Genomic DNA, 14,220 nt, shown 5'->3' with positions numbered 1-14,220 from the left:
AGGGGTTTTTCCCCATTTCTGAGGAACTTGAAAGGTTCAAACTTCCCAATATGCCTGATACCGAAAATTCCTCTCTAATGTCTAAACCTCCCTTTTCATTTTAATTCTTACGGAATTTAGGAGTTTTTCTTCCCCATTGTTTCTTTCATCTCTCAATGTCCAATTTCATTTACCGGCAAACCTAAACTTTATTTGTAAAAGCACAATATCTTTTTCCATTCATCAATCAGTGGAACCCTTCCCGTTGTTTCTTTTATCTCCCGCCCAGTGCTGGTTTTGTCCGCCAGCAGACCTAGAGCTTGTTTGGAAAGACAAATCCACTGTTCCTCTCAATCAGAGCATCCCTGGAGCATCCCTGGAGCTCCCCCAGCCCCTCTGGCACCGCTGCTCCAAGGATGCTCCAAGGATGCTCCAAGGATGCTCCGAGGATGCTCCGAGGATGCTCCGAGGATGCTCCTGGGACACTCCTGCCCCTGTTCCTGCCCCTGCTGCCTGCAGGGTTTGGCCCCATCCGACCCCTCCTGCTCCCAGGGTTTCCTGTCCCCAGCAGGCCGCTCTGTCCCCGGGGGTGAAGGGCAGGGGGTCGCAGCTTCTGTAGAGAAGATGAATGCACCGTTCCCAAATATTCCATAAAAACAGCTCATTATTCCTCTTATTATCATGCAGAGTAAGTGAAATTTTAATGTTTCACCGCTCCGGGCTGTCAAAGTCCTTGTGCTCTTCAAAGAGGAGGGCTCGGATTCCGTTCAGTCTTTGTGGAGGGAAATTAGGGCATCTTTGTGCTTTTTAAAGATGTGTTTAGAAAAGGTCATACGTACTGCTTCTTCACTTGGAAGTGTATCTCGGGATAACCACAATGTCCTGCTGTGTGAAAAATTGCCTGAAAGGTCTCTAAAGCCTTCTCCATACTAAATATGAGTGAATATGGATTGATTCTTCTTAATTATGACTTTCACTCTTGCAGGAAACAGATGTTGGCTAACTCAGATTTCATTTCTGGCTTGGCAGAGAAGTGCGTACAACTGGAATCAATGAGGGCCAGTGAGAATTGCCATTGCTGCTGGCTTTTTGAGCTTGGGGCTGCTTTTGAGTTCTTGTTGTCGCTGGAGCTCATTATCAGCAGGCAGAAAATCTGTGTATTCTGGGGGTTTTATTGCACCTGAGCTTGGTGAAAGCAGAAATGCAGGAGTGTGTGGGCTCGGCCCTGTGACAGTGACAGGGACTGGGAACCACAGCGAGTCCTGAGTGGTTCCTGTCTGCTGCAAACGTTCCTTTTCTTACAAAAAAAAAATTATAAAAAGCCAGCAGGAGGAAAAGTCCAGGCACTGTTTTGGAAAGTGAGAATTGTGGAAATTCTGCCTAATAGGAAAAGTATTTTTAAAACTGGTTCTCCTGTGTGCATCCCTTGAAGGGATTCTGGTCCATGCCTGCCTCCTGGTCCCTGCCATTGCCTGGACAGTGTTCCCTGCCCAGAGCTCTCTGCTGGGCCTGCAGGGCTGCGTGGCAAGGGGAAACATCTCTGTCTTTGTCAAAACACAGGTAAATGGGGGAGAGGAAGGTTCATTTGCTTCTTGAATCATGCTTCTGTTGGATTAGAGAATGTGTCCTTTTATAAATGGCTTTTTCTGCAGCAGTCAGACCAGTTGTTTTCCTTTGGGAATACTTTCACATGAGTTTTTAAAGAAAAACAGAGCAGATTAACAAAGGGTGCATAGGAGGCATGTCTACTTCTTGTTTTAGAAAAGCAGCACATTTTTAATGTAATAATGCAGAGTAGCAGAAAAAGGCACAGAATAGAAAACAACCATAACAAAAATATCCTGGATTTGTATCAGCATTATCACAAAATCTATTGCATTATTCTGCTCGTAGACTGACTTTGCCTCAGTGTCACAGGCTCAGCTCTGCCCTCACTCCATCCCTCCATACAGCTTTACATGGCTCTGTACACAGAATTTTACATATGGATGTAACTGTTTAACCGGAAGGACATAGCGCAACTCTCTCACTGCTATGTTGCTAATTATGTAAATGGGACTGCTTATTGAGAGACAATACTAATATTTTCACCTCTTCTTTCTTTGGAATGGAGCTGTGCTTTAAGGAACATGAAAAATGCTTTCACTTAAGCATTAAGGCAGCTTTTCACACAGATCATCAGTTCAGTTCTGTCTATTGGTGCTTACACAAGGAAAGCTGCCACGCTGAGCTCTGCTTCTCCCTGACTGGCATTTAAATTTTTTAAACATCAAATATTTACTGATGTAACCCAGTTGCTCACCAAATTGAATTTCAAAGGTCCTTATCCTGCAGTTTCTGTTTGTGCACATCTCCCATTCAATGCATCTCTAATGAAAATGAACCTGCTTCTTTCTGGAGCTGTTTTTTAACCTTTCTGTGCTCTCCTTTATTACCGTGATTTACAACAATATTGTGAGTGTTCTTAATCCAGACTGCAGTCAGTGGGTGTTTGCCATGGGTTTGCGCTGCAGTGCTGCATCTTAAATGGTTCTGGCGTCCAAACTGGAGCAGCTTTGGCTTGCAGCCCCTCATCACGCCCAGTGCTCACAGCCCACAGAGCAGCAAAGGGAAATGCACTGGAAAGTGTTTGAGATCTTTGAGGCTGAGCAAGGTGGGGAAGCACAGCCCCAGAGGGTGTGGGTCTGGGGCTGAGCAAGGTGAGGTTTGTGCTCAGGGGTCCTGGGGCTCCCACCAGCTCTGCCCCTGATGCTGCGCTCAGTGAAACCCAGAGGGGTTTCTTGGGGGGAATTTCTCTGCTGTGGTGGGAATTCTGCAGCTGGAAAATTAAAGAAAAGCCACCTGGAGCTGTGTGTGTGTGTTTGGGGAGCTGATAATTTAAACTCAGGGGTTGCAGACAGTTTCTGCTGGCAGAATTCCTTGAGCAGTGAGGAGAGAACTGGCATTGATGCTGCTGAGCACCCAGGGACAGAGAGCAGAGCTGCTGCTCCTTTATCAAGGTCTGAGCTGCAGGCAGGGCACCTGAGATGCACCCCAGGAGCACCCAAACCCAGAGAGCAGAGCTGCTGCTCCTTGAGCACAAAATGCACCACATTTCCTCCTAAATGCACCTGAGATGCAGGAGCAGAGCTGCTGCTCCTTGAGCAGGAAATGCACCACATTTCCTGCTGAAAGCACCTGAAATGCACCCCAGGAGCGCCCAAACCCAGAGAGCAGAGCTGCTGCTCCCTTAGCACAAAATGCCCCACATTTCCTCCTAAATGCACCTGAGATGCACCCCAGGAGCACCCAGGGACAGATCACAGGTGAGGCCGTGACAGGACAGGGCTGACAGCCCTCACTGGCTCATGCAAGTGCTCTCACGTTGCCTTGGCAGCTGCTGCATGCAGCCCCTTGTGCGGTGCTGTAAAAAAGATGGGATTCTCACAAGAGAATGGCATTTTTATTCAAATGGATGTGGGCTTGAAAAACAGCAAGATCCTCTGATGTTCTACACATTTGAAAGCAGTAATTTTTTTTTTTTTGTTTTGCTGTGTGCCATAATTAAAGAAGAAAGCAGCAGGACAATTCCCTCGTCCATTCCCTCCTCCTTTTCCCTCTCTCTTATAGAAATGATATCTGGTAGAGCAGCCAAGATATTTTTCAGTCTGCTGCTCATGGGTCTTTTCATTACTTTTCTGTTCTCACACTGCTTGCCCAGTACAGCAGCTGTTAAATAGACAACTCTGAGAACTGGGGAAGGATATTGGTGAAATATTTGATTAACACTATTTTTGCAGGAAATTGATATGTCAACTATTTTTAGCCTCAGGCAAAGGAATAATCAAACCCAATCCATGTGGCAACCTTCTCCAATTTCAGATGACTTTATAACCTCTGATATTTCACTCATTTTTACTTTTATATTGCAGTCTGTCACAGCCTCCCACCCTTGGTGATTTCATGCAGTTTTTTTAACTGTGTGATTGTCCCATTAGGAAATACATTCAGCAAACTTTCCTGTTGGAAAGTGTTGTGCTCATTGCTTCAGAAAGAGTGTGCTGGCACGGCTCTGTTCACAACAATGAAACATCCGAAAGTCTGGCTTTTATCCATAACACACTCTAATTCCCTATTCATAACCGAAATTCCTTTTTGTGCAATTTGCCATTTTTTTTCATTACATATACTAGTTACATCTTAGGGTGAATCAGTCAAACGGACTCTAAATTAAAATAGTTGGCTGATCTGAGCCCCAGATCTGTTGCAATGCAGATTTCGCAGAGCTTGGAAGAAAACAGCCAATACAGCCACCATAGACAGGGGTGATTATTCTTTCTGTCTGTCTTTTTCCAGGTAACTGAGCAGACGAATGTACCCTAAAGCTTTAATCTTCTGGCTAATTAGGAGAAATAGGTGGAAAGGAAAGTCAATAAACCGTGTGAGCCTGAATAGGTCACGCTAACAGTCAGGATGTCACTGTGAGGACGGAAAATCCTTACATTAGATGCATCATTTTAGTCTCTAATTTAATCCATAGAACAGAATCAAAATTTGTTTTGAACCGTACGCACGTAAGTGAGGAAACAGAGACAAATTGAACTTAGTGGGGTAAATTGGAGGAGAGGAGAGGAGAGGAGAGGAGAGGAGAGGAGAGGAGAGGAGAGGAGAGGAGAGGAGAGGAGAGGAGAGGAGAGGAGAGGAGAGGAGAGGAGAGGAGAGGAGAGGAGAGGAGAGGAGAGGAGAGGAGAGGAGAGGAGAGGAGAGGAGAGGAGAGGAGAGGAGAGGAGAGGAGAGGAGAGGAGAGGAGAGGAGGGGAGAGGAGAGGAGAGGAGAGGAGAGGAGAGGAGAGGAGAGGAGAGGAGAGGAGAGGAGAGGAGAGGAGAGGAGAGGAGAGGAGAGACCAGCGAATCTCCAAAGGTTCACCCCACCCTCTGTGGCTGCTGCTCCTTGGCAAGCCTTCCCCAGGCAGCTGCTGCCTGTTTTCCTCTGCAGTTGTGTTCTGACATTTCCTGAAGGTTCCAGCAGCCCTCTCAGCCCCCGTTTCCTGGCCTCCTCTTCCTCCCAGCATGGCCTGTGCCTGGCTCCCACGAGGGCTGGGGTCCCCCCACACATCCCTGGGAGCAGCTCTGGGCTTTGCTGGGCTCACAGCCGTGGGGCCAGACAGACAGACACACAGACAGACTGACTGACAATGCAGAGTTATTCAGGCTGGAAAGGACTCTCAGAGCCTCAGGTGTGAGCACAGACAGACAGACATGCACAGAATTATTCAGGTTGGAAAGGACCATCAGGTATGAGCACAGACAGACAGACAACGCAGAGTTATTCAGGCTGGAAAAAACCCTCAGACCCTCAGGTGTGCACACAGACAGACGACACAGAGTTGTTCAGGCTGGAAAAGACCCTCAAGTGTGCACACAGATAGACAAGCACAGAATTATTCAGGCTGGAAAAGACCCTCCTGAGTTGGGTCCCAGCAGTCCCTCCTCAGGGCACAGGCTCAGCACACAGCACTGACTCTGCCCCTGCTTTGGTGCCTCTTTCAGTGTAATTTTTCCTCTCTCAGTGCAATTCTTTTTGCATGAGAAGCTGCATGTGGCCCCCTCCGTGCAGAAGGAGTGATTTGAATAATTTGGATTACAGAGAGCACACGCACAGATCCTGGATTACTCAGTGTGCTGCTGCTTTCCCTCCCCTGAAAGCTTCATAAACTGTCCTTTCACAGGCTTTTAATAAACACTCAAGTGACTTAATCTTTTAGTGTAAGGGCCTACTTGTATTTTAAGCTTTCTGTTATCAATGTCATTAAATCAATATCCTCAGTTCTACAGGATCCAAGCCACATACAAGCTGTCACACACAGTTTAACTTTAAAAGGGCAATATTGAGGTACAGTCAGTTCCTTTTTCATAGATTAGAGAGTACTTTGAAGTAGAGCTGTTGAAGATCAGAGGGAGTTTATTCCTCTGCAGCCAGTTTCTTACGTGTTGGGGGCTCTCCATCCTAATGACAGTTCTGCTGCAGAACTTCAGTGAAGCCTCAGAAGATGAGTGTTTTATGCAGTTATCATAAATGGCACGAAAGCCTTTTGGAGATTATATAATGGGTGATAAAACACAGGACAGATTCTTTAAGAGAAATAAGAAGGCAAATTAGGATAGACTTTTCTTTGCCATTCTTTAATCTGTTTATCTATTTTTCATTATTATTATTTACTTATTCTTTGTGCATCTGAGTGCACACGCAGCTCAGACAGGTCAGAGCCTCACTTGGTGTGGTTCATTGTCTAATGAGTGACATCTGTGTTTAGAGTTAGGATGGAGAAAAACAAGGACTTGTTTCTTGCCAGAGAGATGTAATTGAGGGTAAAGCATACATCTGGGATTTATTTGTGTAAAACATGCACGACTGCAGTACCATGTCTCCTTCCAACCCGACCCTGAGGTGCCCCTTCCATTTAGAGTATTAGAATCCAGACTTATCCAGAGAAATCTTACAAATCAGAAATGGCAGTTATTGCTCCATCTTTGCTGTCATTACAGCAGATCTTTCTCTCTCTCCCTTTCTGTGGTTTTTTAGCCGCTGTCTGTCACAGAAGTGAAATAATTTGTAATAGAAGGCAGCTGTAGGTTCTCTCAGTTGTTCACTTCAGGAGAGATGGTGGATGTCACATCCCTGGGCACAGCTGGTGCTCGGGGACAGTGCTGGGGTGACAGTGACAGTGCTGGGGTGACAGTCCTGTATAGTAGAGGTGGCCTTTGAGTCCCAGTAAAATATCTGTATTGTACCTGAATATCTGTACATCGGCCTGGCCCCGGTAGGTCCCAGTTGTTCTTGATGGGCTGCAGCTGCCATGTCCTTCATTGGGCTGCAGCTGTGGCTGGTGAAGATAACTGGATAAAAGGGGTGGGCTGGCCAGTCAGGGAGAGCCTGGAAGGAACAACATGCAGAAGAAGAAGAGGGAGTCTGTGCTGTGAAGATCTGCAGCTGTAAGAAAACACTGAGGGGGTATGGGACTCGAGAAATATGATAATAGTCCTGATGTGGCAGTGACAGTGCTGGGGGGACAGTCCTGATGTGGCAGTGGCAGTCCTCCCTCACAAAGCACCTGACCTGCAGCTCCACCCTGGGATAAAGGCTGGGGAAAAGGTGAGGCAGGAGCTGCAAGCCTGGGCCAGGGATGAGCTCAGGGAGATAAGAAAATTCCATTTATGCTGAGCAGGGAATGAATGCCCTTATCTGCAGCACAGCTGGGAAGCGTGTGGAGCCCTGCAAGCCCTGGCTGGGCAGAAATTTCCCCGTTATCTCCAGGCAGGAGGGAGCTGTGCTACCTTGTGCCTGACACCCCTGGGAGAGGAGAAGGAGAATTGCATCAGGAACTTCTTGTACTTGGTTGAGTTTCAGCAGGATGAGGTGGCGGGGTTTTTTTCTTCATTCCCTAAAACAAGGAGAGCAGAACTTGATTATCTTTGGTCTTGACAGCAGAACTGTGTTGCAATAATCCGAGAGCTGTTAATTCACCAGTGATTTTTTTTTATGTTGAAGACTTGTAATTAAAAATTTGCCATAAGGCAGGGCCCACATAATGTGGAATTTAGGGATTTATGTATTAGAAAGGGTTGAACAAACACTGGAAATCCTCTAGTTTGCATATTTTTTCTGTAACAAGCTATTACTTCACTCAAATATAATTTGAATAATTTTGTCATCAAGCTCATGTAACGGAGTGCAGAATGGGATCTCAAAGCTTCTGGAATACAGGAGATTGAGTTAGTTGCTAAACCTGTTTATGGAAGATAGAAATTATGTCATTATAATGCTGAGGTGTGCCAAAATAAAATCTTGAATTACAGCATGGCTCTTTCAGTTTGAATGTATGTTTTAAAATAATTGCTGTTGTGGAAAGAAAATGTCTGGGAGTTGGTCATTGTAGTGCACATATTTCAGAGTTATTAATCGTAAAATGTGACATTTTTATTGCACAGTGAGAACAAACGATGAACAAAACCCAAAGAAGCCAAGTATAGCTGAGGAATGATGTCCCAGTCCTGCATAAATGAACACCAGTGATTGTGCTTATGTACAATTGTGATCCTGGTTTGCTGCTTAAAGGAGGCACAGATTCCTCATTCAGAGCAGGGAAAGTTTAATCCCAGTGTGTAAAATTAAGGCTGAATATCATCTCAGCATGTTTGGAGCCTGTGTTGGAGATGTGAGGACTGAACAATTTCGCTGCCAGTTCTGCTGTGTTAATCTCAGAACTATTGTAGTCTCTTGAAATCATTGTAGCAATGAGAATGTGAAGTAGATTAATAGTGGCATTTAGCCCTTTTTAAATGTTCCTTCAGGGTTTCTGTTTTTCTCTTGCAGACGCCCAGACAATACAGCCAAGCACTAAATAAAAGCAACAGAGTTCATCTTTACTGTGCATTCCTGGATTATAGGTACGTTGCATAATTCCACATTCTTTAGCTTGGTTTTATTTCATTACACTTACTTCGTGATGCTGTGTATTTAAATCCTTCTTGCTTCCTTTCATTCATGGAAATGGTTAAAGAAGTGGAACCACTGGCTTACAGAAACCACAATCTGATTGTTTCTCCTTATCACAGACAGGAGAGCTGGTATTCCCAGCCCCTGGGTTGGGTGGTGATTGGGAGCTGGAAGCGTTTTGTGATCAAAGTCGCAGCCTGATACAGATCCTGCTTATCTTGTTTTGTGAGCGAGCCCGCTTGGGCACCTGCTCGGACGCTGCAGGGTGGCAAAGCTCCAGCACAGCTCTGCTTTCGCTGGCCCTGTGCCACAGCAGCCTGTGAAATCGGTATTTCAGAGCTGGGAGTTCTGGCCAATGCACGGAATGGACAACATCACGCAATGGCCCATCTTGAATGCAAATTAGAATTAAAGGGAAATAAATATCACCTCGAAATTCACTCAGAAAATAAGAGCTATGGAAAAGCAGTAGCTCTTTATTCTTTATTTCTTTTTTTTTTAGCACTGAATAAATTTAATTTTTTTTCCTCTTGAAATGCACTGCTCTTAGTGAACTCATTGAGAAGGAATACAAATGGTGAATTTTTAATTTCATGGGGATTAACAGGTTTTGAGTGCAAGCCTAATTGATGCAGCAATGGTGTGGGATGCTGTGATCCCTCCTGAGCACCTGCACTTGGGAAGGTCACAGTAATTGTTTCACTGAAGTTCTGTTCACCTGTGCTGAGCTGCCCCAGCTGTTGGCAGTTCCTCGTTGTTATGGTTACTCACAAATTAGGATAAATTAGAAGCAGGTTTTATGAAGCAAATGAAGGTGGCTGGGGCATTGCTCTCCACTGGGGCTGGGGCCCTGGAGGCTTTGTGAGGATACAAACCCAGAAATGAAATCTGTCCTTGCAGATGAGCCAGGATGGGTTTATTCCCTGAGCACCGTAGTTAATTTGGTTTCTGACCCACAGTAGAGTCTCTCTGAGAACTCAAGGAGAATGAGGTAATACCTCTCTTTAAGAGGGGAGCACAGACCACTCAGTCAGAGTGCAGGACTCGGAGAAATACCAGAAGAGATAAATATTTCCTGTCAAACAGGGGGTGGGTGACCTGTGGTGCCTGATGGACCTTCTGGGTTCCCGCCCCACCCCAGGGCTGGCAGGGCACAGGGAATTCTGGCTCGTCCCAGGAAAAGCCAGCTCATGAGGATCACTGCTCAGAAACAAAGCCAGGTGGCTGAGGATGCTGAGAGCAGCCCCCCAGCCTGCCCAGCCATTCCTGCAGCAGGAGCTGCCCCTCGGGTGCAGGGACAGAACTGGCCTGGAATTGGTGCTGCCAGCCTGAATTGCTGTGGCACTGGGCAAGGGTCAGGCACCACAGAACACTCTGATCCTGGGGCTTTTGCAAGATATTGACTTGTCTGGTGCTGCAGTTCTCAGAACTGGGTCTGGGTGAGATGCCATAAATGAGATGCAAAATGTAATGTAAATGCAGTTATCATTCATTGATTATAAAACTGGGAACAGGTCTCTAGAGGCGTTCATGGTGGGCTCTGATCTGTGCCTTGTCCAGTGAATATTTTCCTTTACCATTTCCATGGTGGAACTGAGAGGACACTCACAGTGTCCAGGCGTCTCCAGCCTGAGATGCCTCCAGGCCTCTCCGCGTCCTGTGTGGCACAGAGCATGTGTTGTTAACCTCCAGCAGGTGCATTTTGGCAGGGATAACGTTTGGTTTCTGTGCCCCCAGCAACGGCAGCGGCGTCTGGTCCGACGAGGGCTGCGTGAGGCAGAGTGGGGACCTCAACTACTCCGTGTGCCTCTGCAACCACCTCACCAACTTCGCCATCCTGATGCAAGTGGTGCCCCTGCAGGTGAGGCTCAGCGGGGCAGGGACTCTGTCTGGTGGGAATGAACCACAAACACAGCAGTTACACCCTCTCATCGCCCAAGTGACTGAAGCTGGGTGCGCTTGTACCCCGCTTGTATTTATTTCTTGTTTCTCTTGTGTTGTCCAGAGAGTTTGATTCACACCCCAGCCCTTTGTGCCTGTCTGTCCACTTGAAGGGGGGCTGGCTTCCTCAGGTCATCCTGTTTTTATCTAGCCATTATTATCTTTATTGCTTGTAAAGCACCTAATGGCCCCATCTGGTTTCCAAGTACAGTTTTTCTAGGAACTCTTCAGGCTGATAATAAAATGCAGCTTTGCCTCAAGACCTCCCATCTTGTAAGGCAGAAATGTCTTGGGAGAAATGTGCTATTATTAACCCTGTTTTAAGCAGCAGCGTTCAGGGAATTAGCCAGGATTAAACAGGACAGCACCAATTAAATGCCACTGAAAGATTGGTTGGCTCTCCACTGGGAATAGTTCTGAAGGGCCCAGCTTTCAACTAAACAGATTTAGGATTGTGATGATTAATGGGATGCTGCCATAAGTTTTAGTATCATGTGATATTAGTAATAAGAGATCAAAGATATTTCATACACAATTCTTTGGAATGAGGTTTTCCCGAAGAGGTCTGAAACACATAACTGGGAAAGGCTGGATGTGAATGGACCTTCCAGTGCCTCACAGTCCTGTAATAGCTCCATTTTCAATAGTTGCTCTCTCCTTAAGTTTTTGGTCTGATGCATTTCCATCCACCAGAATGTCTTTCCACAGCTTTGTTTTCCCCTTTATGATAAAAGGAAAATCTCATCCCAAACCTTTGTCCAAGACATTTCCTTTAAACGGACCATTTAGGGCTTTCTTGTGGTACTAATGTTTTTAACTAGTGAAAAGAACTGTTACCTTCATTGTGTGATTGGCATGAAGATGAGAGCCAGGCAAGACAGAATTTCTGCCTTTTGAGCAGCCACAAATTCCCAAAACGCCTGCTGAGTAAACCCTGCTGAACCAGCCTGACAATTGGAAGCTTCTCCCAGGTGTCCTTGGAACCCTCTTAAGCAAATGTTAAAATGCTGTGGGCTTTGAGCACATCCTTGTGTTTGCTCACCATCTTCAGGAATTCGTGAGCCAAGGTTCAAAGGGCCCCTTTAAATCACCCCTCGGAACAAATGCTCCAAGACATTGCTGCAGTGATGTTAGATCTGATCTTGAACTTTTGTATATTTTAATCTTCTGCTCATAAATGAAGTGCACAGATAGTATGAAGCAAGTAAAGGAGGGTGGGAGTATGCAATTGCCACACTTGAACAGTTCTGTTTACGCAGCTACAATGCATCTGTGGCCAGATAATTTGAAATGGATCACGTTTTTGTTTGTATGAATGCTGTTTTTGACAGAATGTTTATTTTTCTCTGGATTCTGGAAAAAATTAGATTCTTACCCAAAAGGCTCTGCTTTTCATAAAAATTGGAAATAAGTTATTGGACATGAACTGCCTGAAAACTGTAGATCTGTAGATTTTTTCATCAAAAGCTGTATTTTGGTACCAAAAAAAGGGGGGAATTAACTTTTCATGGGAACTCTCTGGGTGTTGTACACTTCCCTTCTCCTGTGGGAAGTGCCATTCCCTTTCTCCCCAGGGTACAGATAAATCAGCTCTCAGGGGAGCAGAGATTTCCATGCAGCAAAACCTGGAGGGCACAGTTCTGCCAGCCCTGGCAGAAAGGCAGGCAGCTGCACAGAAAACAATTCAAAAAGCTAAAAAGGGGATACTGACAGCTGTGTTCTCATGTTCCTTAGCACGGCAGAACTGTTATTAATTTATGCACCTGCCTTGGGGAGGAATTACACTGTCCCACGTGGATTCCATTTTGTTCCACTGAGACGTTCATAGGAATGAAACTGCAGGGCATCTTGCATTTGCTGCTGCTGTCTCCTGAGCACTGGAAATGCTGAGATGAGGGGTCTGGTGAACTGTCAGGCATGTGTGGCACAGGCTGTCAGGTGGGTGTAGTTTCTGAGGAGCACAGAAATGCCAGAAAGTTTTTGAGAACAAGCTGCGAGTTCTCCATTTTCCTTTTTGATCTTTGCTCAGAACAGGTTAGGTTAATTCAGTTGCTGTTCTACTGTTTTCCAGCTGGAGGTAATCTCCAAAGGCTGAAATCTGCTGAGATGAAAAATCATTTTTATTCCAATACTCAGAGAAAGGAATTGAAAGGGACTAGTCACAAAGGAAAGTTTGAAATTCTGGGATATTAATTTAAACGTGACAAAATGAACCTTCACTGTGATGTCTGTGGGCTCTACACCAGGATGGGGAGAGCTTTGAATGCTGTGAATTAGTTAGAACTGAGCTGGGATTACAAACATGGCTGTGCAGCACTCCAGATTCTGCACTGGTTTCAGCAGGAGCCCTAAGGCACTGCAGCCAGGGTGATTGTGTGATTGTGAAAGAGGGACGCACAGAATGCTGCTGCTGAGCTCAGAGCCTTCAGAGGTGTGGGGATTAGCAGCTGTAATGAGTTTATTTTGGATTGAATGACCACCTTGGAAACCCCCAGCCTTGTGGTGCTCAGCCGTGAGCCTGGCACTGCCTGGCACTGCAGAGGGCTGGAACTGTTTGTGTTTCATCACTCTGGGCTGTGTCTGTGTCAGCCTGGCCCGCATTCCTGCTTGCTGACATTGGCTTATCTTGCTGGTCCTCACCGGAGAACGATAACATTTATTTTGAATTCTGCTGATTAGTGGTCATCCACTGGCTTAAACAAATAAACGACTTGACTGAAGGTAGGATGGGCCTGCAGATGAGCAGAATGTTCCTGAAGGAACGTGTTCAACCCTTGACTGCCTTTGAGAAGTGTCCGGGGTGTCATTAGGGTTAGCAGGAAATCAGGATGTGGAGATTGCAGGGAGCTCTTGGACAGCTCTGACCAGGTCAGTGAGACAGAGGATTGCTCAGTGCCACCTCCCAGCACACTCTGGCGTGGGACACTCACAGGGGCTGAGACTGAGCATGGATTGCTCAGTGCCACCTTCCAGCACGCTCTGGCGTGGGACATTCACAGGGGCTGAGACTGAGCATGGATTGCTCAGTGCCACCTTCCCAGGAGCTGAGCATTGCTCAGTGCCACCTCCCAGCACACACTGGCTCACAGGGGCTGGGCACACATGAAGGGGCTTCTCTCAAGCTTTTCCTTCTGATGGGGAGCCTGAGGCAGGGGGAGAAGTCCCTCTAGCAAACAGATCATTGCTGCAGCTGCACTTTGGGAATTGCTGTCCACAGAGCAGTGTTCCAGGCTCTCCTCCATCCAGCACAAACAGCTGGGCAGCCGCTGGTGCAGCTGTGGTGGGAGAAAGGAGGAACCCGTTTATCTGGATGTGTTTGTTCCCTCTGGGGAAGGGCCGGCAGGAGCAGAGGCAGGGCCAGGAGCTGCCTGAGGGTTTGCAGCAGTGTCCTGCTGGCTGGAACAGGGGACATGAGGATCCCCTTGGGCTGGGGGCTCCTGGCAGGGACAGGGGCAGTGTCAGGAGAGGCAGAGCTGCATTCCCTGGCACACACACACACAGGCAGGAGCTCTCCTTCCTCGACAGCCCAGCCCAGCACAGAGCTGCACCAAAAGGGCTTCACAGAACGTTGAGAGGCTGTTGCTGCATTTTGGGCAGCTTGGCTCCCCCCATCCGTCAGGGGCCCTCTGCTCCTGCCAAGGAACATGCCAGCCATCTGGCAGATTTGTTTCTGCAGTGATCCAACAGCTCCGAAGCGTGCCAGGCTATTTGTACCATCTGCCACGAAAATGTCACTTCAGCTAAAGGATGGTGGACACCTGGGGACCTAGGGTTCAAAAATCCTTTTAAAGAGCAATCATTTTCACCCACAGGAAAATAGAGTTT

At 46.7% G+C, this 14,220-nt stretch overlaps 1 protein-coding gene across 2 annotated transcripts in view; it reads left to right on the top strand.

The window, feature by feature from the left end:
• The window catches only part of ADGRD1 (adhesion G protein-coupled receptor D1), a 100,363-nt gene that overhangs the window by 45,898 nt on the left and 40,245 nt on the right, over positions 1 to 14,220 (top strand). For both annotated transcript variants that reach the window (XM_058037129.1, XM_058037128.1), the window contains 2 exons: positions 8,332 to 8,405; positions 10,192 to 10,315. In XM_058037129.1, the coding sequence (XP_057893112.1) occupies positions 8,332 to 8,405; positions 10,192 to 10,315 (198 nt within the window). The remainder of the gene's footprint in view (positions 1 to 8,331; positions 8,406 to 10,191; positions 10,316 to 14,220) is intronic.

The sequence above is a fragment of the Melospiza georgiana genome, chromosome 18 (assembly GCF_028018845.1).
Source record: "Melospiza georgiana isolate bMelGeo1 chromosome 18, bMelGeo1.pri, whole genome shotgun sequence".
NCBI lineage: Eukaryota > Metazoa > Chordata > Aves > Passeriformes > Passerellidae > Melospiza > Melospiza georgiana.
This window is presented reverse-complemented; position numbering and strand designations above follow the sequence as displayed.